Source organism: Narcine bancroftii, chromosome 3 (assembly GCF_036971445.1).
Source record: "Narcine bancroftii isolate sNarBan1 chromosome 3, sNarBan1.hap1, whole genome shotgun sequence".
NCBI lineage: Eukaryota > Metazoa > Chordata > Chondrichthyes > Torpediniformes > Narcinidae > Narcine > Narcine bancroftii.
In genome coordinates this window covers 334,079,337-334,103,864 of record NC_091471.1, presented here as the reverse complement: position 1 = coordinate 334,103,864, position 24,528 = coordinate 334,079,337, and the positions used below count along the sequence as shown (strand labels likewise).

At 42.8% G+C, this 24,528-nt stretch overlaps 1 protein-coding gene across 5 annotated transcripts in view; it reads right to left on the bottom strand.

The window, feature by feature from the left end:
- Positions 1–24,528, bottom strand: part of llgl2 (LLGL scribble cell polarity complex component 2) — a 142,681-nt gene that overhangs the window by 14,518 nt on the left and 103,635 nt on the right. For all 5 annotated transcript variants that reach the window (XM_069929356.1, XM_069929354.1, XM_069929357.1 and 2 more), the window contains 9 exons: positions 22,685–22,839; positions 20,474–20,691; positions 15,408–15,475; positions 14,039–14,192; positions 12,408–12,512; positions 10,103–10,395; positions 8,667–8,820; positions 6,644–6,794; positions 5,899–6,015 (listed from right to left, as the gene is read on the bottom strand). In XM_069929356.1, coding sequence (XP_069785457.1) covers positions 5,899–6,015; positions 6,644–6,794; positions 8,667–8,820; positions 10,103–10,395; positions 12,408–12,512; positions 14,039–14,192; positions 15,408–15,475; positions 20,474–20,691; positions 22,685–22,839 — 1,415 coding nt within the window. The remainder of the gene's footprint in view (positions 1–5,898; positions 6,016–6,643; positions 6,795–8,666; positions 8,821–10,102; positions 10,396–12,407; positions 12,513–14,038; positions 14,193–15,407; positions 15,476–20,473; positions 20,692–22,684; positions 22,840–24,528) is intronic.

Here is a 24,528-nt window from a genome sequence, read left to right as displayed (position 1 = left end):
CCTGAAGCCTCGTCTACATCCTCTCCACACAGAAATTGACTGTCTTGCTCAGCTTTTCCAGCTGTTCCTGCCCTCAGACCCTGCAGTGTTTTGTGTTCAATATAATACAAATAGTTTGATTTCACAGCTCAGGGAGATATGGGGTATGGGGCTGCAGCGTGCGCCTACAGGCAGAACTAGTGCTCTCTGCCCAGGTAACGAAGCTGCGGAGAGGGTGAAGCCACTGAGATGGACGCTGAGGAGCAGATGAAGGTGGCGAAATCCACCTTGAAGGTGAAAGTATGGGGAGGAGTCACGTGATGGAGTAGTGGCCGCTCAGGTAAAACCAGCCCTCTCCAGAAAAGAAAAAAAGTTAAGAAAAGACGAAGTTCAATAAATATAAAATAAAAGATAAAGTTGCAGAAGAGAAAGAAGATGGCACCTAAGAAGGAAAAAGTAAAAACAAAGGGAAAAAAAGAAAAGACACTGGAAAAGAAAGGAGAAGGCCTTACCTGCACGAAGGAACAGGGAGCCGTGGTGGAGAAGAGCGCCCAAACTCCGAGATTGGTGTCGGCCCTGCGGAGCCACGACCCCCCCGACCGGTGCACTGCAAAAATGGCTCTCTGAGCCAAACAAAAGTGTGCAACTGCACATGCGCAAGGAGTCGCGCTTGAGCAGCGTGCAATCCAAGGTAAAGGAAATCACCATCAGGAGGGGGGTCTCAGCTGAGGAGTAGGCAACCACAGCGTGACCAGCTGAGGGACGCCCAACACCAGGGCTCTCAGCTGGAAGATCAGGAAAGCGGCAGCAGAGGGAGTGAAGTACCAGGTGAGAAAGAAAGTCGATGTGGTGAATGGAAAGAGGAGCAGCAGCAGGAGGCTCGACAGATGAGCAGCTCAGGAGAGGTCCAACAGCAAGAGGCCAAGCAAGAAGAGACCCGACAAAGTGAAACAAACAACAAAAAAATCAGAAGAGACACAGATACAAAGAAGAGAAGAAGACGACACAGACACAGAAGAAGAGGAAGAAGAAGACCTTCACAGAGAGATAGAAGGTAAAACAGATGGACAGAATATAGATAAAGCTTTTTTTTGGAGAACAAATGAGAGCATTAAAAGAATGGTTGTCATTAGAATTTAGTGCAATTAAAAGAAAAATGAAAAGAATAAAATGCAAAGATTAGAACTAGTCATGACAGAAATAGGGAAAAGAGTAGAAAATGTGGAAGAGCGGGAAACGGCTGTAGAAATGGAAGTAAATGATTTAAGAGGAAAATTGGAAGAAAGTGATAAAAAAATTTAAGAAACACAAGAGTTGTTAGTTCAGAAAATTAATACGTTGGAAAATTATCGTAGGCAAAACAACATAAAAATAGTGGGCCTGAAGGAAGGTGAAGAAGTTGCAGACATGAAGAAATTTATAAAAGGATGGATTCCAAAGGTCCTGAGAACAACAGAAATGCAGGAAGAAATGGAAATAGAAAGGGCACACAGAGCATTAGCTCCGAATCTGAAACCACAGATACATCAAAAACCAAGATCCATCTTAGTAAAATCTTTGAGATATATGACAAGAGAAAATATACTGGAACGGGCAAGGAATAAAATTAGAGAAGACAATAAACCATTGGAAAACAAGGGTTAAAAAAAAAAAAATATATATATATATATTTTTTTTTTTAAAAACACAGACACAAGTTTTGAACTCTTAAAGAAGAGGAAGGAGTTTAATACAGCAAAATCGATCCTATGGAAAAAAGGTTATAAATTCATGTTAAGACATCCAGCTGCACTTAAAATATTTATCCCTGTGGAGCAAAACCGACTGTTCTCGGATCGAGGGGAAGCACAAGAATTTGCAGAACACTTGCAGGATAGAAGGAGAGATGAAGAAATGTAATAAGAATGAAGAACGGTGATAAAGTATATACAAAGATGTAAAAACAATGTATATGTAAAGAACTAAAAAAGGGAAGGAAGGAAGTAAGGGGAAAAAAGGGAGAACTTTGTTATATGTGTAAAAATAAAGTGTTTTCTGGGAGGGTAGGGGAGAGAATAACCGTCACTGCGAAATCAGTTGACTCTTGTAAGCAGGATCGGAATCCAAATGGGAAGGGGAGTTGTGGTTGTTCGGCAAGGGATAAGGAGCAACTCAGAGAGGGGGGGTGGTATTTGGGGTTAAGGTAATATTGGATGTGGGAGTTGTGGGAGTATTTTATGTTTTAAATCTGTTGTTATACATTGAGTTTAAAAAGGGAAAACTGAGATGAAAATGGGGGAAAGGGGGATGGTGGTGGTTAGGAAGCCGAAATGAGATGTAAACAGGAAGAGGCAATTAAATTTACTGAAAAAAGAAAAAAATAGATATAGCATTTGTTCAGGAAACATTACCCTGGCAACTTAAAACAGAACAAGCTAAAAGAACTGTATTGACATCAAGGAAAAAGGAAAAATAAATTACATATAATCCAATAGAGATTAATGAGAACTTTAAGGAATTTTATGAACAATTATACCAAAGTGAGAACGATGATAAAATAGAGGCATTTTTAGCTAAAATTGAACTGCTGAAATTGCAAGAAGAGGAACAAAACAAACTAATAAAACCATTTGAAATAGAGGAAGTACAGGATATATTAAAAAAGCTGCTGAAAAATAAAACATCTGGAGAGGATAAATTACCAATAGAATTCTATAAAACATTTAAAGAGTTATTAATTCCTCCTCTCCTGGAAGTAATGAACCAGATAGAAGAAACACAAAACTTGCCAGATTCATGTAAGACAGCAATAATTACAGTAATACCAAAGACGGGGAAGGATCCATTAACACCAGTATAATATAGACCAATATCTCTACTTAATTCAGATTATAACATAATGGCAAAATTATTAGCATACAGATTGGCTGATTATATACCAAAAATAATATAACAAGATCAAACTGGATTTATTAAGAAAAGACGAACAGCGGATAATGTCTGTAAACTTATTAATCTAATTCATGCAGTTCAAGGAAATAAGAAGCCAACGGTGGTTGTTGCTTTAGACGCAGAGAAAGCCTTTGACAGAGTAGAATGGAATTATTTATTTAAAGTATTACAGAGGTTCAATCTACCAGAAAAATAAATTAATTGGAGTAAAGCATTATATAATGGACCATTGGCGAAGGTAACAGTAAATAGATATGTATCGAACCAATTTTAATTAAGTAGGTCAACTAGACAGGGATGTCCATTATCCCCTTCATTGTTTGCTTTAGCAATAGAACCACTGGCAGAACTGATAAGAACAGGAAATAAAATAAAAGGGATAAAAATAAAGGAAAAGGTGTATAAAATCAGTTTATTTGCAGATGATATCATAGTATACTTAACAGAACAGAAATATCAATAAAATAATTACATAAGAAATTGGAGTATGGGGAAATATCGGGGTACAAGATCAACGCAAATAAAAGTGAAGTGATGCCAATGAGTGACGCAGATTACACAGAATTTTAAAAAGAATCACTATTTAAATAGCAAACACAAGCAATCCAATACCTAGGTATTAGGTTAGATAATAACAAGTCACCTGTCCAAACTAAATTATCAACCACTAATAAAGAAATTGCACGAAGACTTAAACATTGGAAAGAATTACCGCTAACATTGATAGGGAGGGTAAATTGCATTAAAATGATTGTCTTCCCAAGGACACAATACTTATTTCAATCGTTGCCAATTCCCTTAACAGAGAAATTCTTTAATGAACTAAAGAGAATAATAAGGAAGTTCTTGTGGCAAGGGGGGAAAACCGAGGATAGCATTAAATAAATTAACAGAGAGGTACAACCAAACTGGTTTGCAGTTACCAAACTTTAAAAATTATTATAGAGCAGCACAATTAAGGTATTTATCAGATTTTTAACCAGACAAAGGAAAAACCAGACTGGACTAAGAGAACTAGATAAAATAGGGGAGAAGGTACCAGAACATATACTTTACAAGTGGGATGAAAAGCTGGTACAATACAAAAGCTCACCAGAACTGCATCATTTACTTAATATATGGAAGAATATCCTCTTAGAAAGGAAAAAAATGAATGACCAAATACCAAAATTGTTATTGACACAAAACCCACTAATCCCTTTTACAATAGATAACCTTTCCTTTAGAGAATGGGAGAGAAAAGGAATCAAAAGAATAGAAAATTGTTTTTTGAGAAAGAATTTATTAACATTTGAACAGTTGAAGTACAAATATGGAATAACTCATGGCACAATGTTTACATATCAATTGAAAGCTTATTTAAAGGATAAATTGGGAAACAGACTGAAATTACCAGAAGGGAGCAGCTTTGAATATGTGATTACAGACACAATGATAATTAAAAGATTTATAACGAACATGTACATCAAGCTGCAAGATAAGGAAAATGATAAAATAAGCTATAAACCTAAACAAAAGTGGGAAAAGGATTTAAACATAAAGATTAAAAAAATGAAACATGGGAAAACTTATGTTCTGGAACTAAGAATATAATAAACACAAGGTTACGCAATGTACAGTATAATTGGTTACACAGGTTATAGATCACACCTCAAAAGTTAAAAGAATGGGATCCAACATTATTAGATAGATGTTTTCGCTGTAATGGGAACAACAGTACATGCAATTTGGACATGTGAGAAAGTGAAAATCTTTTGGGAAGATCTAAATCAGATATTAAATAAAAAAAAATCACAAAAAATAACATATCAAAAAATCTAGAGATCTTTCTTCTAAGTAATACAAGTAGTAAGGAATTAGGCCTCAAATTGGATAAAGTGCAAAAAAGATTTAATATGATAGCCTTCGCAGTAGCAAAAAAATGTATAATGTCAACTTGGAAAATGGAAGAGAGCCCGAGAATACAGCAATGATACATGGAAATGAATAAATGTATTCCATTGGAAAAAATAACATACAATTTAAAAAATAAAGTCACATTATTTGAACAAATTTGCGAACCATACATGGAACATAACAGAGAGGGCTTGTCTTGGACCTCCACCCCCTAAAATGATAAGACGACAAAACGACTTGATCCAGTGTGTAAAAGTAGATGACACATTTTTCTTGTTTATTTTTCATTGTGTGAAGACATTGTTTAATTATTTTATTGCATTGTATATGTTGAATATTTATTGGTTTGGGATTGGGGTGGGAAGGGGGAAGGGGGGAAAAAAGGGAGAAAATGCTTCTGTGTATATTTAATGAGAAACGTTTGTATACATCTTGGTTGATATGGTTCACAGTGTGAAAAATAAAAAAATATTTTAAAAAAAAGTGAAAGTACCCTGGAGCAAGTGGAGAAAGACGTTGTCAGGCAGGGATTCATCGCATTGGGTAGGCTAGATTTTTAAAAATATATAAATAGATTTGGTTGGGCAAAATAATGATCAATGGCCAATTCGTTATCCATAATCCCACAGGCAGCTGGAACCGCTCTGTGTTTCCAAGAGCAGTTCCAGTTGCGTGGGGGTTTATGGGTAACAGACGGCCATTGCTCACTGTGCATTTATGCCATCATGATGATGGGAGGCGCCGTGACAAAAGCCACCCCAATAACATCGGCTCCAGAGGACGCACCTAGGCACCACTGTGCTTAAAAGGAATGCTGGAGCAACCTTTTAGGGTTACTCTATAAAAACACGTGCAGATTTTTCTCTGTCGATCCTCAAATTGGAGGCCCTCCATAAAAACACCTACGGCAGCTCAAAGGAGGGACAGGTTGGTTGGAGGTTTACGAGTACAATTCACATTACAAATGTTAGTGTGTTCAGGCAACTAACAGACAACTTGTAGGACAGTTCATATTGAGTGAGAGAAGAGAGAGAGATTCTGTTGTATGACTCAGCTCATCTTGCAAGGGATGGGAGTGTGCAGTTTACTCACCCTGTGCCGTAGTGACTGCCTCTTCCATTCTCCTCTCCACAGGAGGAACATGAATAGAGTAAGCAAATACAGTTCCACCGTTGGTACCAGCCCACAGGGATGGCTCATGGTATGAACCTGTAAAACCAAAGTCCAGTTGGATCAGCTTCAGGACAAAAAATCTAAAACTAGTCTGCAACGCTGATTTTAATTATTCTATCAAACTTTGAAAAGTTGTTCACAAGAGATGAGCACAAATAAAAGTAACTCAAGATGTTGGTGGCAAGCTTGACATTGTTGAAGACTGTTCAAATTACAGGTATTGCTCTAAAATCTGTATTTGAATGTTAAAGATATCTTTAAAATCTACTTTATTACTTCAGAAGTTGGATGAAGCACAGGAGCATTGTACTTTCAAAAACAGTAAGCCAAGTTAGGAGGGAGTATAGGTTGAGTACAAAAAGGATTTTCTGTGCAAAAAGCCTCAAGGGTTGGTGTCCCACCAAGTCCAATAGCCACATATGGCTACTATCAACCTTGGACCTTCAGTGTGACATCAGTTGTGGGATTACTGGATTTATTGATAGTTCTTTGCATTGAAGATTCTAGCCAAATTCTGACAGTGTGAACTCCAAATGGTGTAAAGCTATTTAGTGCTGGACATCTCCCACTAAATATGGCCCTGTGGAAATAACTTCACTAATCGGAGGGTAGATTTGTGTGACCAATCGCCAGAATCAATGGGTCAATAACAATATTGCCTCACCATCTCTTACAAAAGAATCTGCAAAATAAAGTGATCGGACAAATCCGGTGAAGGAGTCATCGGCAGAACGCGCCTCAATCCTGCGCTGGACTGGTGCAAGCTCCATTTCGTTCAGTGCTTCCCGATCCATCCTGGCATTAGCCTCTTGGATCTGGAGGCAGAGGATGTTCACATGACATTAGCAGTGGAACGGACATCATAGCACTTACAAAATCATAGATACAGCAGAGTAAATAGGTTCTGTTTAAGCAAAATACAGTCAACTAATCCAATTTTTAAAAAAAATTAAAACTTGGTTATATTCTTTCTTTCTTTGGCTTGGCTTCGCGGACGAAGATTTATGGAGGGGGTAAATGTCCATGTCAGCTGCAGGCTCGTTTGTGGCTGACAAGTCCGATGCGGGACAGGCAGATACGATTGCAGCGGTTGCAGGGGAAAATTGGTGTGTTGGGTGTTGGGTTTTCCTCTTTTGTCAGTGAGGTGGGCTCTGAGGTCTTTTTCAAAGGAGGTTGCTGCCCGCCGAACTGTGAGGCGCCAAGATGCACGGTTTGAGGCGATATCAGCCCACTGGCGGTGGTCAATGTGGCAGGCACCAAGAGATTTCTTTAGGCAGTCCCTGTACCTCTTCTTTGGTGCACCTCTGTCACGGTGGCCATAGAAAAGAGGGAAATCAATAAAGAGTGTGTCTGGATTTTCTAAAGGTATAGTGCATCACAAAATAGGTTCACAGACAGAAAGTGCCTATAGGTCTTTCAAGGAAGGGGGCTGACAAATCAGTGAGTAGAGGGAATAATAAAACAACGAGAAGCTGAAGGAAGAGCATGGTTAGGTAGTGGTCAGCGCAAGACTATTACAATGTCAGGGACCTGGGTTCAAATCCAGCACTCTTTATAAGTTTGTACATTCTCCGTATGGGAGCGGTTAGTTAATTTGGCCAGCATGGGCTCGTGAGCAAGAAGGGCCTGTTAAATCTTTGGAACAAGAGGGTCAGTTATCACATCCATAGGAAATTGGTCAATGGCAGAATAGTCATAAACATGTTACATGTTGTCATTGCCAACACACTCCTAGTTCAGATTCCCAACACCTGTCCTGTGCTCATTCATCTCCCGTAGTCCTGATCAGCTGCAAACCTAATCACCTTCCCTCCAGCTGATAGTGCACGCAGCAGTCTCTTGCTTCTCCAACTATTCAAAGCTTTGGTGAAAGGTTGTAGAAATGAAACATTCACTGCAAGGATGCTACGTGTTTAACATTTCCTGTTCTATTTCAAATTATCTTTTGATTGTAAAGCTTAGAAAAATGTTTTTAAGATTTCTGGAGATGTTCAGAGCTAAAAACAGTTTAGAAAGAATCAAGTATCAGAAAGAATAGATGGGAATGTGGACTATTGACGATGACATTGAATAGTGGAGCAGGGTTCAGTAATTTAATGGACTCCTGCTTTTATTTCTTGCAGGGCCATGTTGGTACATACAGAGAATCGATGCTGAGAGAAGGTTCTCAAGCCCTTTTTACACAGAGGTCCTGCAATACTGCTGTAAAGAAGACCCATCATTAAGCCGGCTTTGCTTGTTTATGTTGAACCAAACAACACCAGTATAATGCTGCCCTAGTGTGTCATTTTACAAAGCATGCCAGGATTCCGGAAGCAAAAGAGGTAGGACTTGTAACACAACAGCGTTGGCATCGAGTGTGATGCCATCTTTTCCCGTCCTACCCTTTTTAACACGGACTTCGATTTGGCACTATGGCCATCTCCACTGTTGGCTTAAATGCGGGACTACAATGACCCCCCCCCCCCCATTCCGTGTTCATAACTTTTACACAGGTGTGGCGCAATATTCCCAGCTTGAAGTGGCTGTGTAAAAGGGGCTAAAAAGATGATCTGCTCAACAACAGTTTCCTCATCTTACTCTAACACCAGTGTGAACACCACCCCCCCCCATAACCCTTGCAGCCCCTCAGATTGATGCATAGCACCCAGCCTCAACCCCAAACAAACAGGCAGACCTCCTCTAACCTTAGCTGCATTGCTGCCAGGTACTGGTCGCTTCCTGGCGGATGCTCTGGTGCCACGGATCCGACGGAAAGATTGTCGCAGTGATTTCTTTATCGACTTCACTCGTGACAGGGGCCCTTCAAGTGCCAGTTGGTCACTGGGGTGCAGTGTACATCTACAGGTTTGAGGAGTGAGGGAAGAAGAGAAAATGGAAGGGCCAATGTCTTAGTAGTCCCATAGCAACAGAATTCATACCAGTTATGCACCAAGTCAAACATCCAAGTCAACCTTTCCGTGACCTTCAATAGCAAGTGCAGGCAGAGGGTTCCTCAGTGTACAACCTTTGATGGATTTGTAAATATTTACCATAGAATAGAATCCAGTTATTTATTCCTAATGTACATCAAGATATTGTACTGTCCCCAGTAAAGGAAGGGACTTAACTTGCATAGTATGATCCACATCCTTCAAAAGGAATGCACACAGGCCTATTTGGATGGAACCAATTAAACCTGGTATGTCAGGAGTCCCATAATTGTCCCTTTGGAAGACCACCAGTTATGCTGTGGTCCCAGAATTAAATCAGTCTGCTCAGCGACCAGAATCTGAAGATACATTATACATAATCTTATTCCAGCCCTCATTTTACCATGCAATAAATTTCAATTCTGCTTCTGGATTCCAGTGGTGGCTGATCAGGAGTCACAGGCCCACTGGGAGAAGGACAAAGAGTCAAATCCGAAGCAGGGCACTAGAAAGCGGGGAGACCATCCCCCACTAGAGAAAGAAAAGCAGAGTAGACGACCCACGGGACAGTGACCATGGTGGTCAGCTCTGCGGGCTGCTGGCGACACGAGGTGAGGAACCCACAGAAACCGTGGGCTGCTGGAGACTGCTGTTGGGAGACTCGTGCCGGGCTGCTGACTGCTGAGACTGGCTGAAGGGGTACCAGGTATCGGAACTGATGCAAGGGGGTGCCAAGCACGCTGAAGGGTTCCTGATCGTGTCGGAGATTCAGGACTGGAGCTCGGGTTGCCAACGGTTTGAACTGGACCGTTTGAGGCTGTGGAAGCTGCAGAAGCACTAGAGGTGAATCTACGTATACTTGGTAACTCTGGGTTGGGGAGGGGAACTCTCTTTTGCTTCTCTCTCTGACTTTAAGAAGTGCTTCAGGCAAATTCTGGCAATGGCAAATCAGTTTGCCTTACAGCAGACAAAAGCAATGGCATATAATTATTACAATTACAATAAATTGAATCTTGAAATCAGAAGGTTGGTGCATATTTTAAACAAACCATTGGCCAGTGGGCAAAACAGCCTCATTGTTGTCAAAGATATTTACCTTGAAGCACAAAACACCTGATTTCAAGGAAAAACTGCCACAGATTCATAAATAACACCTATATAAGAAAGAAGAATGAATAGACACTTCCTGACAGACCATTTTTTGAACTGACCTGACCATGACAGTGCGTTTTTGCTGATAGTCATACAGGCCAAAGCCATGACTTGTGCCAAAAGTCACCAGTTTCCATTCTGAATGCAGGGCAAGTGATGTGACAACAGCTGGGGGTTGACACTGCACCAGGGCAAAGGGCTGGAAGCCAGCAGCAAACTGAACCAAGTCCTCGTGTGGATTCAACCGCCCATGACCTTTCCATTTGAAAGTGTCCTGATCCTGCAAGATGTCAACGAGAGTGCAGGCCACTGTCTGATCAACAGCCTCATCATTCAGCTCCATGATCAAGACCTGCCAGAAGAAAATATGGTCATTTGTAGCACAGAGGCAGCAAAAACCCACTTTTAAACCTCAACTGATGCTACACAAACTGAATCTACAAGATCCATGATGTATATCTGCTTGGTACAAGAATTAAATATTGTACTACAGGTTTGTTACAAGTGTTCTGTTGGGGAATTCAGCTAAGCCAACTGCACACAAACTTTGTTAGTCAAACAGCCAGGAACTAATTAAGTACTGTAAAGAAAGATGAGATAAAACACAGAAGAACAAAGGGCAAATGTCAGACCAGAACACAAATGGATGATGAGGTTAAAAACAAACAATAGTTTCGAACAGATGGCCATAAACAACACGTAATGCACAAGAGAGGCAAGGACATTGAGAATGATCTAAAGGCGAAACAAATAGATAGCGGCAGCCAGGAAGGTCAGCATTAGAAAATCAAGGTTACAAGAACTTAGTTGCATGAAGAGATTGGAATTAGGAGGGATGCACCTATCAGTTTAGACTCTGAACTGTCACCAAAGCCCAAAGTTCATAATGAAAGGTGCGACAGATTAGGTTATATTTTATATTGTGTACGGATATGTTTTAAAGGAGATAAATTGTGTGGGGTTTTTAGTTAGATCACACACAGATACAAACACTTCAAAACAGATCTCATTTAAAATGCCGGAGCTCTGCTCAAGCCAGAGAGTCCAGGCTCCGAGTGCCTTTGCAAAAACTTTGAAGAATGCCTACAAGGACTTCACAAGTAGGTGTTAATTGGACATGCTGTGGAGTAATGGATTATTGTTTTGTAAAGCAACAGATGAATGGACTCAGAAGATTGCATCTGGTGCCATGTAGAGGAAGAGGGAGAGGGAATTCAGTTCTATAGCAGCAGCTGGAACTAGAACATGACAAACTGGCAAGCTTGTGGAAAAACCCCATTTTGAAAATGGGTTGTGAGTTCTTAGTTCAGCCTGGTCAAAGCCCTTGTAGTCCATACAAGAGGATATTGCTGGCTGTATAGTGTTTCACTTTAAATAAGGGAAACAAAAAAGGAATTCTGTGGTGACCTGAACGAAAGAGGTCATCATCCAGAAAACCTTGATGGGGCAAGTTTCTTTGGCAAGACACTGACGTGGCTGATCAGAAGGAATCAGTTTGTGTCCAACAAACAACAAATCTCTCTGAAACCGACAAGAACCTTCCTGAGCGGTAACCCATTTACCTTTCAAGCACCAAAGCCTGGTGAAATTCATAAATGTTAAATTCTGTGCACAGTACAAGAAATGCTTGATAAAAGTGAATTTGGAAGAGTGAGAAGTGAGATTGGTCTGTGAATCAAAGAACTTTTCTGAACATACCCACATTACATATACATCCACTTAGAATTAGAAGGGGATTAAATTAAGTTAATAGTGTTAAGTTAAAGCTTGATCCTATTTTCATGTTTAAAGATCATTAAAAGCAACTTTTCTTTAAGTAACAATTTGTCTTGGTGAATTTCTATTGCTGCTGGGTTTTGGAGTCCACTGGGCTCATAACAAAGGCAAAACTCCCAGTAACAGTCCATGTGCAAGCATAGTTGAAAAGAGGAATGAATTGAAAGGGTGTGTATACAGGAATCCTGGGCTGCTCTACAGAACAGACTGAGCTTGGCCTTATCAACTGATGCCAATAATGGGTAATGCTGATACCCATGGCAAGTCTATAGAATAAGTATTATTGTTCAAATCACTTGTCAGTTTTCCAAAGTACCAAAGTTTTGGTAAGAATCAGACAGTGGGACACGAAGAGATCAGAAGGTACCAGGAACTGCAGTTTTTGGGCAATGCTACAATTTTTGAAAATTTACCAGGGTATTGACTGTTTGGATAATTAATATCTTGAAGATGCACTGTGTGCAGCATGGGAGATTGCCTGGCAGTGATAATTTACAGGTCATTCCCAAGTGTAATTTAAAATGGGTTCACTGGAATATTCAGGGCATTCACAGAGAGGTCAGAGATACAAATATCATCAGTACTCACTTGCCCTGCAGTACCGGCTACTGCCAAATGGCCACTGTACTTGCACAAGTGAATCTTCTGGATCCCCAGCCTGGGGTCATCACTGTATGGATCAAAGCAGCCTACCTGCATTTAAAAAAAAACATGGTCTTAGCAGTTCTACTGCACGCAGGTGGTGGACGTGCTCCAGGACCCACCCTTCAGTACAGCCACCCTTGGATGCCCTATGGTTTGAAATACTGGCACATGGGGGGAAATAAATATTCCCACTGCAGAGCCACTAGTATAGAGAGGCCAGATTTAATTGGAATGCACAAAGTAAATTGAGAAATTCCCTGTCTTGCAGGTAACTGTTTTAAAACAATACACGTCATAATCTGAATGTTGCTGGCAAAGGAATCATTAACTGTCCATCCCCAATTAAAACATCGAACTTGACAGCACAGTACAGACCCATCAGCCCATGATGTTGTGCTGACTGATGTAAACCTAGTCAACAACAATCTTCTCTACATCACACCCATAACCCTCCATTTTTCTTTCATCCATGTGCCTATCTGAGAATCTTCTGAATGTCCATATTGTTCTAGTCTCCACCACCATACACCAATTAAAAATCTTAGCTCTGACATCTCTAAAACTTTTCTCCACTCACCTTCAACTGATGTCCTCTGGTATTTGCTATTATCGTCCCAAGAGATGTCCTCCTCATCCAAGCCCACCAATCTTGTTTTACTTCTATTAAGTCACCTTTCGTCCTTCATTGCTCCAAAGAGCATTAGCTCTGTCAACTTTGCTTCATTAGGCATGTTTTCCAATCCAGGCAACATCCTGGTAAATCTCCTCTGCATCCTCTCTAAAGTATCTACATTTTTCTTGTAATGAAGTGACCAGAACTGAATGTAATACTCCAAATGTGGTCTAACCAGAGTTTTATAGAACTGCAATCTCATGGCTCTTGAACTCAACCCCATCTCATGAAAGACACATAGCATTTTAACCACCTTATAAACTTGTGTGCAACCTCAAGATTTTTCTGTTCCTACTCACTGTTAAGAATCCTGCTATTAAAACCACTTACACTACGTTCAGGTTCTACCTTCTAAAGTTCATTACTTCACACTTATCCGATTTGAACTCCATCTGACACTTCTCCACCCAACTCTGCATCCTGTCCATATCCTATTATAACCTACGCCAACTTTCTTAATGACTCAACATATCTGACCTTTGTATCATTTGCAAACTTACTGACCCATCCCTCATTTCTTCATCTATCATTTATAAAAGTTACTGATCTCCAGGCAGAATACATCCCATCTACTACTGCCCTTTGCTTTCTGCAGGCAAGTCAATTCCAAATCCAGACAGCCAAGGTTCCTTGAATCCATTGCCTCATGACTTTCAGAATTTGTCTACCGTGGAGAATCTTGTCAAATCCATGCACCCCACATCTACTGCCTTACCTTCAATTTCTTTGTCACTTCCTTAAAACACTTACTGAAGCTCATGAGACACTACCTAACTCACAAAGGCATGCTGACATCCCCAAGACTATGCTTCCCTAAATATTCATAATTCCTTAAGAATAGGATTCCCTACACCGTCTTTTTGGGATGGTGCACTGATCCGAGTTAGTGAAACTCGTGTACCTTCCTCAGGGGTGGCCACTCATCCTCTGTGGATTGATTTAGGTTGTCATTGTGATCTGCGTCCGTGACAAACACACTGACTGTGCTGAGTTTGTACAAAGGCTTCAGACACACTCCAGATGCATCCCAGAAACGTATCGTTCCATCTTCGTGTCTGTGGAGGAAGGATAAACAACAACAAAAACATCAGTCCTGATCATCATTTAGGGGGCCGCTGTAAATGGAGGCAATAGATGTTCTGGAAAAATGAGAGGTTAGGTATGAACATTTCAAGTATTTGCTTCAAGATTAGTGATATCCATCCCATTGCCTGGACTACCTCCAGAGAGGAATGTCAAGAGTGCTGTCCTCTACCAAAATATTTTGGAGTTATAGAGTCAACTCAACATGTGCACTACAACTGGCATTTCACCTCTCTCTTGACAAAGGGCTCAAAATGTCAACCACCTTTCACTTCTTATGGATGCCCCATGACATTCTGAGCTTCTCTAGCACATTTGTGTATGAAGAAGTCAATATTGATGCCGACTAAATGGAAAGTGCCAAGACGGAATACAAAGTGATGCTCCTCCAATTTACGTGCAACTTCAACCTGCAGTCAGACATGTCAGCTAGGGAATGGAATGTAAAACTGAAGTAGTTAGCCACTGGGAGGTCCTTATTATTGCAGCAGTTGAAGAGAAGGTACTCAACAAAATGATTTCCCAGTCTGTGTGCAGTCTCCCAGATATAGAGGAGACAGCAACCAGGAACACCAGATGCAGTATATGCAGGTGAAGTTTTGCTTCACTCTGAAGGACTGTTTTGTCCCGAACCATGGTGAGGAAGGAGGTAAAAATGTATTTGTAGTATTTCTTGCAGTCACAGGAGTGACCGCTAAGAGCTCCGGCTTCTTCCCACGTCCAAGAGACAAGAAGGTGTATTGGTTAATTGACCACTGGTGTGCAGATGAGGGGTAGGATCTGTGAGTGGTTGATGAGAATGAATGTGGGATTAATGAAGGTTTAATGTAAATGAGTGTTTAATGGTCAAAGGCCCCATCTCCCTGCAGTTTTTGTGTGAGAATTACTGAACTTCAAATTCACTAGATAGGATGGTAACAGGCCATTTTGGCCCATGAATCTGTGATGCCCAATTAATCTACAACCTTCCCCCCCCCTCCCACCCCCCAAAATCCCTAGTACATTTCAAATGGTGGGAGGAAAGTAGAGCCCTTGGGGAAAGCCCACTCTAGCATGGAGAGACTGTACAAACTCCTTTCAGACAGCGCAGGATCCAAACCCCAGTCCCAATCGTTGGCGCTGTAAAGGCGTTGCGCTAACTGCTACACCATTCATCCAGATGAAGGTGTTGAATGGTCTGTCCTTACCCTGTGAGGAGGAGGTCTCTTTGCAAAGGTTCAGGAGCACTGCTGTACCCACCATCGACAGGCCACGGCTGTGGAGATAACATTACCAGTCAAAAACTAGCAGCAATCATTTCAAATGAATGAACATGTAAATTGGAGAATAATCCTAATGCCTGCAGTTACCTCCCTTAACAGCAGAGGGCTCTTTTCCCAGATTCCCAAGGCAACCCTGACATGGCAAATGGTGGGAAAGTATGAATCTATTGACACACTGCCCTTTTAAGTACATCCACCAAATAAATTCAATGAAAGTTTGATTCCATACAAGTAGACAAAATTGCTGGAGGAACACAGCAGATTAGACAAAATCCGTGGATAGAAATGGTCAGTCAAATATTATCGGGTCTGAACCCTTGATCAAGACCAAGATAAAGTAGGTAAAATTACATTGTTAAGGGGAAAGGCCCAGAGATGACGAGGTGTAGGACATAAGGTGTGGGAGATGGTGTGCAGGGAGTAGAAAGTGATGGGTAAGTTAAGAGAGAGGAAAAAAAAAATGAAGTACAGGAGCAGGTAAAGAGATGGAAACAGTATTAGCTTAAGTTTGAAAAATCTATGTTCATGCTTTTAGGTACAAGGCTATCCAGGAGGTTACATTTGACCTCATCATGACAATGGATGAGGCTGAGGACAGACGTGCCTGTGTAGGAATGGTTTGGGGAGTCAAACTGGTTGTCTCAGGAAGCTCAAGCCTGAGGAATAACACATCACATTCCTCCTCAATTTTTTTCTTTGGCTTGGCTTCGCGGATGAAGATTTATGGAGGGTTATGTCCATGTCTGCTGTAGGCTCGTTGGTGACTGACAAGTCCGATGCGGGACAGGCAGGCACGGTTGCAGCGGTTGCAAATTGGTTGGTTGGGGTTGGGTGTTGGGTTTTTCCTCCTTTGTCTTTTGTCAGTGAGGTGGGCTCTGCGGTCTTCTTCAAAGGAGGTTGCTGCCCGCCGAACTGTGAGGCGCCAAGATGAACGGTTGGAGGCGAGATCAGCTCACTGGCGGTGGTCAATGTGGCAGGCACCAAGAGATTTCTTTAAGCAGTCCTTGTACCTCTTCTTTGGTGCACCTCTGTCTCGGTGGCCAGTGGAGAGCTTCGCCATATAACATGATCTTGGGAAGGCGATGGTCCTCCATTCTGGAGACGTGACCCACCCAGCGCAGTTGGGTCTTCAGCAGCATGGATTCAATGCGGACTCTGCCAGCTCGAGTACTTTGATGTTGGTGATGAAGTCATTCCAATGAATGTTGAGGATGGAGCGGAGACAGTGCTGATGGAAGCATTCTAGGAGCCGTAGGTGATGCCGGCAGAGGACCCATGATTCGGAGCCGAACAGGAGCGTGGGTATGACAACGGCTCTGTACACGCTGATCTTTGTGCACTTCTTCAGGTGGTTGTTTTTCCAGACTCTTTTGTGTAGTCTTCCAAAGACGCTATTTGCCTTGGCGAGTCTGTTATCTATCTCTTTGTCGATCCTTGCATCAGATGAAATGGTGCAGCTGAGGTAGGTAAACTGGTTGACCGTTTTGAGTTTTGTGTACCTGATGGAGATGTGGGGGGGCTGGTGGTCATGGTGGGGAGCTGGCTGATGGAGGACCTCAGTTTTCTTCAGGCTGACTTCCAGGCCAAACATTTTGGCAGTTTCTGCAAAACAGGACATCATGCGCTGGAGAGCTGGCTCTGAATGGGCAACTAAAGCGGCATCGTCTGCAAAGAGTAGTTCACAGACAAGTTGCTCTTGTGTCTTGGTGTGAGCTTGCAGGCGCCTCAGATTGAAGAGACTGCCATCCGTGCGGTACCGGATGTAAACAGCGTCTTCATTGTTGAGGTCTTTCATGGCTTGTTTCAGCATCATGCTGAAGAAGATAGTAAAGAGGGTTGGTGCGAGGACACAGCCTTGCTTCACGCCGTTGTCAATGGAGAAGGGTTCGGAGAGCTCATTGCTGTATCTGACCCGACCTTGTTGGTTTTCATGCAGTTGGATTACCATGTTGAGGAACTTGGGGGGGCATCTGAGCTGCTCTAGTATTTGCCAAAGCCCTTTCCTGCTCACGGTGTCAAAGGCTTTGTTGAGGTCAACAAAGGTGATGTAGAGTCCTATGTTTTGTTCTCTGCACTTTTCTTGGAGCTGTCTGAGGGCAAAGACCATGTCAGTAGTTCCTCTGTTTGCACGAAAGCCACACTGTGATTCTGGGAGGACATTTTCGGCGACACTAGGTATTAGTCTTTTATGGAGAATCCTAGCCAAGATTTTGCCTGCAATGGAGAGCAGCGTGATTCCCCTGTAGTTTGAGCAGTCTGATTTCTCGCCTTTGTTTTTGTACAGGGTGATGATGATGGCATCACGAAGGTCCTGAGGCAGCATTCCTTGGTCCCAGCAGAGCATGAAAAACTCATGCAGTTTGGTATGCAGAGTTTTGCCGCCAGCCTTCCAGACCTTTGGGGGGATTCCATCCATACCTACTGCTTTGCCACTTTTCAGTTGTTCAATTGCCTTATATGTCTCTTCCCGGGTAAGGACCTCATCCAGCTCTAGACTCGAGAGTTGTTGAGGGAGCTGGGACCTGGAGCAGGGCGGATTTTGGACTGACCGGTTGGCACTGAAAAGGGATTGGAAGTGTTCTGACCATCGATTGAGGATGGAGATCTTGTCACTGAGGAGGACTTCGCCGTCTGAGCTGTGCAGAGGGCTTCGGACTTGGGGTGAGGGGCCGTACATCGCCTTTAGTGTCTCATAAAAACCCCTGAAGCCGCCAATGTTGGCGCTAAGCTGGGTTCGTTTGGCGAGGCTAGTCCACCACTCATTTTGGATCTCCTGGAGTTTGTGCTGAAGGTGTCTGCATGCAAGACGGAAGGCTCGTTTTTTCCCTGGCCAGGAAGGCTTTGCAAGGTGAGTCTGGTGGGCAGATCGCTTCTTTGCCAGCAGCTCCTGGATTTCCTGGTTGTTTTCGTCAAACCAGTCCTTGTTTTTCATGGAGGAGAAGCTCAGTACCTCTTCAGTGGATTGGAGTATGGCTGTTTTCAGCTGATCCCAGAGGGTTTCAGGAGACGTCTCGGTGAGGCAGTTTGCATCCTTGAGGTTTGCTTGGAGGTTTGCCTGGAAGTTTCCTCTCACTACGTCTGACTGCAAGTTTCCAACATTGAACCTCTTTCTGGGGGCTCCACTGTTCTTGAACTTTGGCTTGAAGTGAAGGTTGAGCTTGCAGCGAACAAGCCGGTGGTCAGTGTGGCATTCCGCACTGGGCGTGACCCTGGTGTGGAGCACATCTTATTTGTCTCTTCCTCGCACCAGAACGTAGTCCAGGAGGTGCCAGTGTTTGGATTGGGGATGCATCCAGGTAGTCTTCAGGCTGTCTCTCTGCTGGAAAAGGGTGTTAGTAATGACAAGCCGCTGTTCTGCGCAGAGTTCCAACAGGAGGCACCCGTTGTCATTGCACTTGCCGACACCATGCTTGCCAAGGATTCCTGGCCAGGTTTCTGAGTCTTTGCCGATGCGAGCGTTGAAGTCGCCAAGGATGACAACCTTGTCGGCTATAGGGGTGCGTTGGATGAGGTTGCGCAGATCAGTGTAGTACTTGTCCTTTTCTGCTGGTTCCGCCTGGAGGGTTGGAGCATAGACACTGATGAGAGTGATGCGTTGTTTGTTTTGAGGGGGGGGGGGGGTCGCATGGACATGATCTGGTCAGAGTGGCCTGTCGGGAGGTTTTCGAGTTTGGAGGCAATGGAGTTCTTTACCATGAAGCCAACACCAGATAGGCGTCGTTCAGCCTGAGGCTTGCCAGACCAGTCTTGTATTTAGTCCTCCTCAATAGCATTAAACCTAACATCGTCAACACTGATTTTCCTTACCTTAGGTAATCCTCCACTCTCATCCGATTGCACAGTTTCCATCTCTCATCTACTCCTGTAGATCTTTCCCTCTACTCTTATGTCCCCACTCTCCAATGGTTTCTCCCTCTACCTCTTGTCCTAAACTCTATTACCTCTGGGCCCCTCCCCCAGCTTTATTCCCCCTTTGTATATACTATTTTAACTTAGTCCAGATAAAGGGTCCAGACCTTAAATTTTGACTGATCACTTCTACCCCTGGATGATGTCTTACCCAGAGTTCCTCAGCAATTATTTGTCTGCTCAAGAATCCAGCGTTTGGTCTTCTCTTCTGATTCTGCACCAACCTGGGGCTTCCAAAACGCACCATTTCCCCTTCACTAGCGTACATTAGCATTGTCCTTAACATCCCCCCCCACCACATCATAATCCCTCATGAATCAGGGTGACATACAGCTCCTTCTCATCCCCTCCAAAGTCCACACTTCTTTGGACCAGCTGTTACACCCACCAGACTACAAGCCAATCCCAGTGCCAGCATCTCCTTGTCAGCCAAATGCCCCATGACAACTCCCCAGCCCCAAATCCCTTAACTGCCTCTCCCTCTTGGAGTCCATGAAGAATCTCATCAATTTCTTGTCCAAATCATTCCCTGTTTAACCAGAGATGATTATACCTGGAACATGGGAGCTGCACATGGAGGGATGGCCAACACAAATCACCGAACCTTCTCAGTTAGAATATTGTTCAACCTTACAGTGTCACAAAAGTAATGACATATTCCCTCCACTTACGATGCAATGAGGTGTAGGTTACAGATACTACAAAGGAGAAGGCACCTCACAACAGTGAGCACTGAACTAATGGTTCTCAAAACACCTTTCAAACACTGCAGACCTTTCATTGAATTCTGCATTATCTGGTCCAGTTGTCTCCAATTCCATGTGCAAGAATTTCTGCCTCTAACTTTCTTCTTCTGAAACTTGCCAACTCTCTATCAGAGTTGCTGGTTTTCTGACTCAATACGTCAAGCTATATCCCATTACATCCCTCCTGCAGTTGTTCCTCATCACCCGCAAAGACCAGTGAATGAATCGTAACTTCAGCTGAGAATTTCAGTTAAGTAACTGAGCAAGAGGTTTCTTTCAAGCAAAACACATGGCTTCAGCTTTTCCCCTCCTCAGGGGTATATTACGAAACTGTACCTTGCTGGAGTAGTGGGTGGTCTGCTTGGTGCCTGCAGCGATGATCCTTTCCCAGAGTTTAATGGGAATGTTGGAGACATGATGGGAGCAGGTGATAGCTGAGCAGTGGAGAGGTATCAGGTATGGAGACTGGATGACTGGCCACGAAGGGGTCTTTAAGTCAATGGCTACCAGTTCCTCTTCTGCTAGAACCAGCAGAGCACTTGGGTCATCACAATCTAGGAAAAACAAAATGGGGATTTCAAACAGTGGATTGTGCCCCCAGGATGTTAACAACAGCAGAAGGACAAAGTGAAACATTTTCTTCCATGGATGCAGAATTTCCACTATTGGGCACAAAAGGTTAAAATCCCCACTAGCTATTTTTGCAAACACAGCAGTACAGCTGTGTTGCCCATGCTATGTGGCAACCACGATGCCAATTTAAACTGCTCATCTGCCTGTAAATGAACCACATCTTTCTGTTCCATGCCTGTCCAAATGCATCTCAAATGTTGCCATCCTACCTGCTTCTACCACTTACACTGGCAAAGCATCGGAGACACTCAACAATGGTGTGCAAAAACTGCCTTGCACATCTTTAAGATGTCCACCTCTCACCTTAAACCTATGTCCTCTGCTATTAGACATTTCCACAAAATAATTTGACTGGCCACCCTGTCCAAGCATCAATTGTAGACCTATCACCTCAACCTCCTATGCTCGAGAGCAGCCATTCTCAAATTATTTTGGCTATGGCTCCCTTAGGACTCTGCTATGGGCCTCATTCCCTGGGGAGGAGTCATTTAGTGGGTTTCTTACATACTTCTCTCCTACCGACTACATAATAAACTAAAAATATTAGGATTTCAGTCAGTGTCCGTGGCCCTCTTTAAATGTGCTATGGCCCCGGGTTTTTTTTTGGTGGGGGAGGGAAAACCGTATGGCCCCCATTGAGAATGGCTGTTCCAGAGTAAATAAACCAGAGTGTCTGACCCATCCTTATAGCTAATGCTCTTCCTGGAGAACCTCTTCTGGACCCTTCCCAGAGCCTTCACCTACTTCCTGTATTGCAGCGACCAGAAATCCACAAATACTCCAAATGTGCCTGAGCAGTTTTCTATAGCTGCAGCAATGACATATTTAAATTTAAAATTTTTTAAAATTTAATACAGCACAGTAAAAGGTCATTCCAGCCCACAAGTACAAATATACTAATTAACCTACAAACCCCATACAATTTTGGAGGATGGGAGCATCTGGAGGAATCCCACACGGACACTGGGTGAACGTACAAACTCCTTATAGACAGCGCTGGATTCAAACCTGGCTCGCTGAATCGCAAATAGCACTGCGCTAACCTTCTCATCTTTTATACTAGAGACCTTGACTGATGGTAAATAAGCAGTTTGTCCTCTTTCCCTCTCCATTTACCTGTGGTACCTCTTTCAGGGAGCTTTGGACATGCTACCTAGGACAAATTCTAACCAAAGAGAGCGTTCCCAGTTCCCTGAAGAATTCCAACGACAGGATTATCCTTCACCCAGCCGCAGAATAAACTTTCAAGATTCCCCACACACCTCATTTCATATTCATTATCAAGTTAAACAAAATGAATTTAAACAAAGCATTGATTTAACCAAGATGGTATAATGAAGATTAACAATACTATTTGGTTTCACATGAACAAGTGCCAATAATTGCAGCTTGTATCCAATTTTAACAGTAAAGGAGCATAAAAATGACTAAGGGGTGCAAAACCCAACTTGAAAGAAATAATTTTATTTAGTTCAACACACAGAATTCAGGAGGATTAACTTGGAACCTTGCCTGATTATGATAAAGAACAGTGAAAAGTGGCAGCAAACCTGACAAACAATCCCAGAGTCTTTATCGAGTGATCTGTCTGGGAACAAGAAAGCATTTGGCCAGAGATGCCAGCTCAAATCAGGGTATTCACAAGGCAGGATCAACAGCAGTGCCAAGTGGACAGCGCCACAATTCAACTCACCGCCTGACGATTCCATCGCCCACCCTCGCTGGGAAACCAACACCACTGGTCCAGTAAGGATGCAAATGTCCACTCCTCCGAGTGCCTTGGAAGGAGTTGCAGCAGAAACCACCAAAGGAAACGAGTGGGGTACAAACTAACCACATCAAGGACTGAAGAATGAACTTTCTCGACAATCGCTGAGAAGGTGTATGAAAGGGAATAACAGGAGCACCACTTACCCGATTCCGATCCACCTTCATCAACAACAAAGAAATCAATAACCCGAGAAGTGAAATCAAAGGCAATTTGTTTGGAGCCATGTAGAACGGAAACACAGTGCCGGTCACCGTAGCTGGCCCGAGGCATCCCTCCTTTAAAGAGGATGAATGGAGTCCTGGAGAGAGAATATTTCCACTGAGTGTAAATCTAGCTCAACTAAACCTTCCACGACAACCCCAGTGACCATAGCAGAGTTTAACCAATGTGCAGCTCGAGACATTGCCATGAGGAAGGCAAATCCACACCACTGTTGCCCTTTCTATCCCATAGGCTTCAAAACATTTTTATTTGCTGGTTTCCTAAATACTGCCAAAACTGTCCTCATATTTGTCTGTCTGTATTCTCTCCCACTGTCAATAGGGCTGACTGGCAAGCAGCTGAGGCGCAATTTCTCTTTAAGAAGAGGGGTGTAACATTTGCAATCTTCCCCTCTTCGGTTACCATGTCAATTTCCCTGGAAGGATTAAAATATTGTGGCCAGAAATTCCATAATTGCAACCCTTATTCAATATATAAACCACCAAGTGTTCTTCGTGGTGTCAAAAGGGCTCAAGCTTTCAAAAGGGCTCAAGCTTTCAAAAGGACTCAAGCTTTCAAAAGGACTCAAGCTTTCAAAAGGACTCAAGCTTTCAAAAGGACTCAAGCTTTCAAAAGGACTCAAGCTTTCAAAAGGACTCAAGCTTTCAAAAGGACTCAAGCTTTCACGTACTTCCCATATTTTTAATCTAGCCACTATCTCTCTCTCTCTCCTTCCTTCTCAGTGGCGTATTTATTCTCCTTGCCATTTGAAGCATTTCACAATATTTACCATTTTCAGGCATCGACTGAGTCACCTTCCTTCCTCTCAGTAGGTCTACATCATTTCGATGATGGTTTTTAAGTCCAGAGGAGTTTCTTAGGAGTTTCTTAGGAGTTTTGTAAACAAATTTCATGCAGATCCACCACTGGTGGTGGAGGATCAGCAGCAGGAATGGAGAGACGAATATGGAGATTTGTGTCTCTATGGGGGACCCTGGGGGAATTTGACAGCAAGCATGAGAATTTTTAAATTGATGCACTTTTTAATGAGGAGAGTGAAGATTGGAAATACGGAGCAAATGGGATTCTGTGAGTCAGCTATTGCCAAAGTTTTGGACAGCTAAATTAGGTAGAGAAGATGAAGGCATACCACACAGTAGGGCATTGGAATATCTCAAGGAAACAAAGATATGGATCAGGCATTGAAAGAATGAACCCGAGGCACAGGGAGTTTGGAAGGTTGACAATGTGAGGAAGGTTGACAGCCTTGGAGAGGATAGATGCAAAGGTCATATACTCAAATGTGGGTCAAAATGGTGGAGACTGAGTAGTGACTGAAGCAAAGAATGGGTGGCAAAGGGATGGAGTGCAAGAGTGACATGAAGGCAATACTAGTCTTGGAGGAGACAATTTGTCATTCAGTATTGGATGATGGTCGGACCTTTAGAAACTGTTAAGAGAAATTATACAAGACTGAGGGTGTTAATATGTTTGGAAATACAATCACCGAGGGACAGCATCCTAAAAAGCAGGTGGAAACCTGGGCAGGAGCCCAGGGAGAACACCCATTGGTGCTATTTCCATGGCCCTTAACAGGATAGATGAAGGATAGAAGTGGGCAAGTGTAGTTCCGATGGAGACACTAGTGGAGTTATGATTATTAAATGCCCTGCAGGAATTAAGGACGGGGGAAAGACTATCATTATTGGTGTCTTTGATCAGAGTACTTTTGTTAATGTGGCAGGGAAGAGAAAAGTGGAAGATCTGAATGGTTGGAAGATGCAAA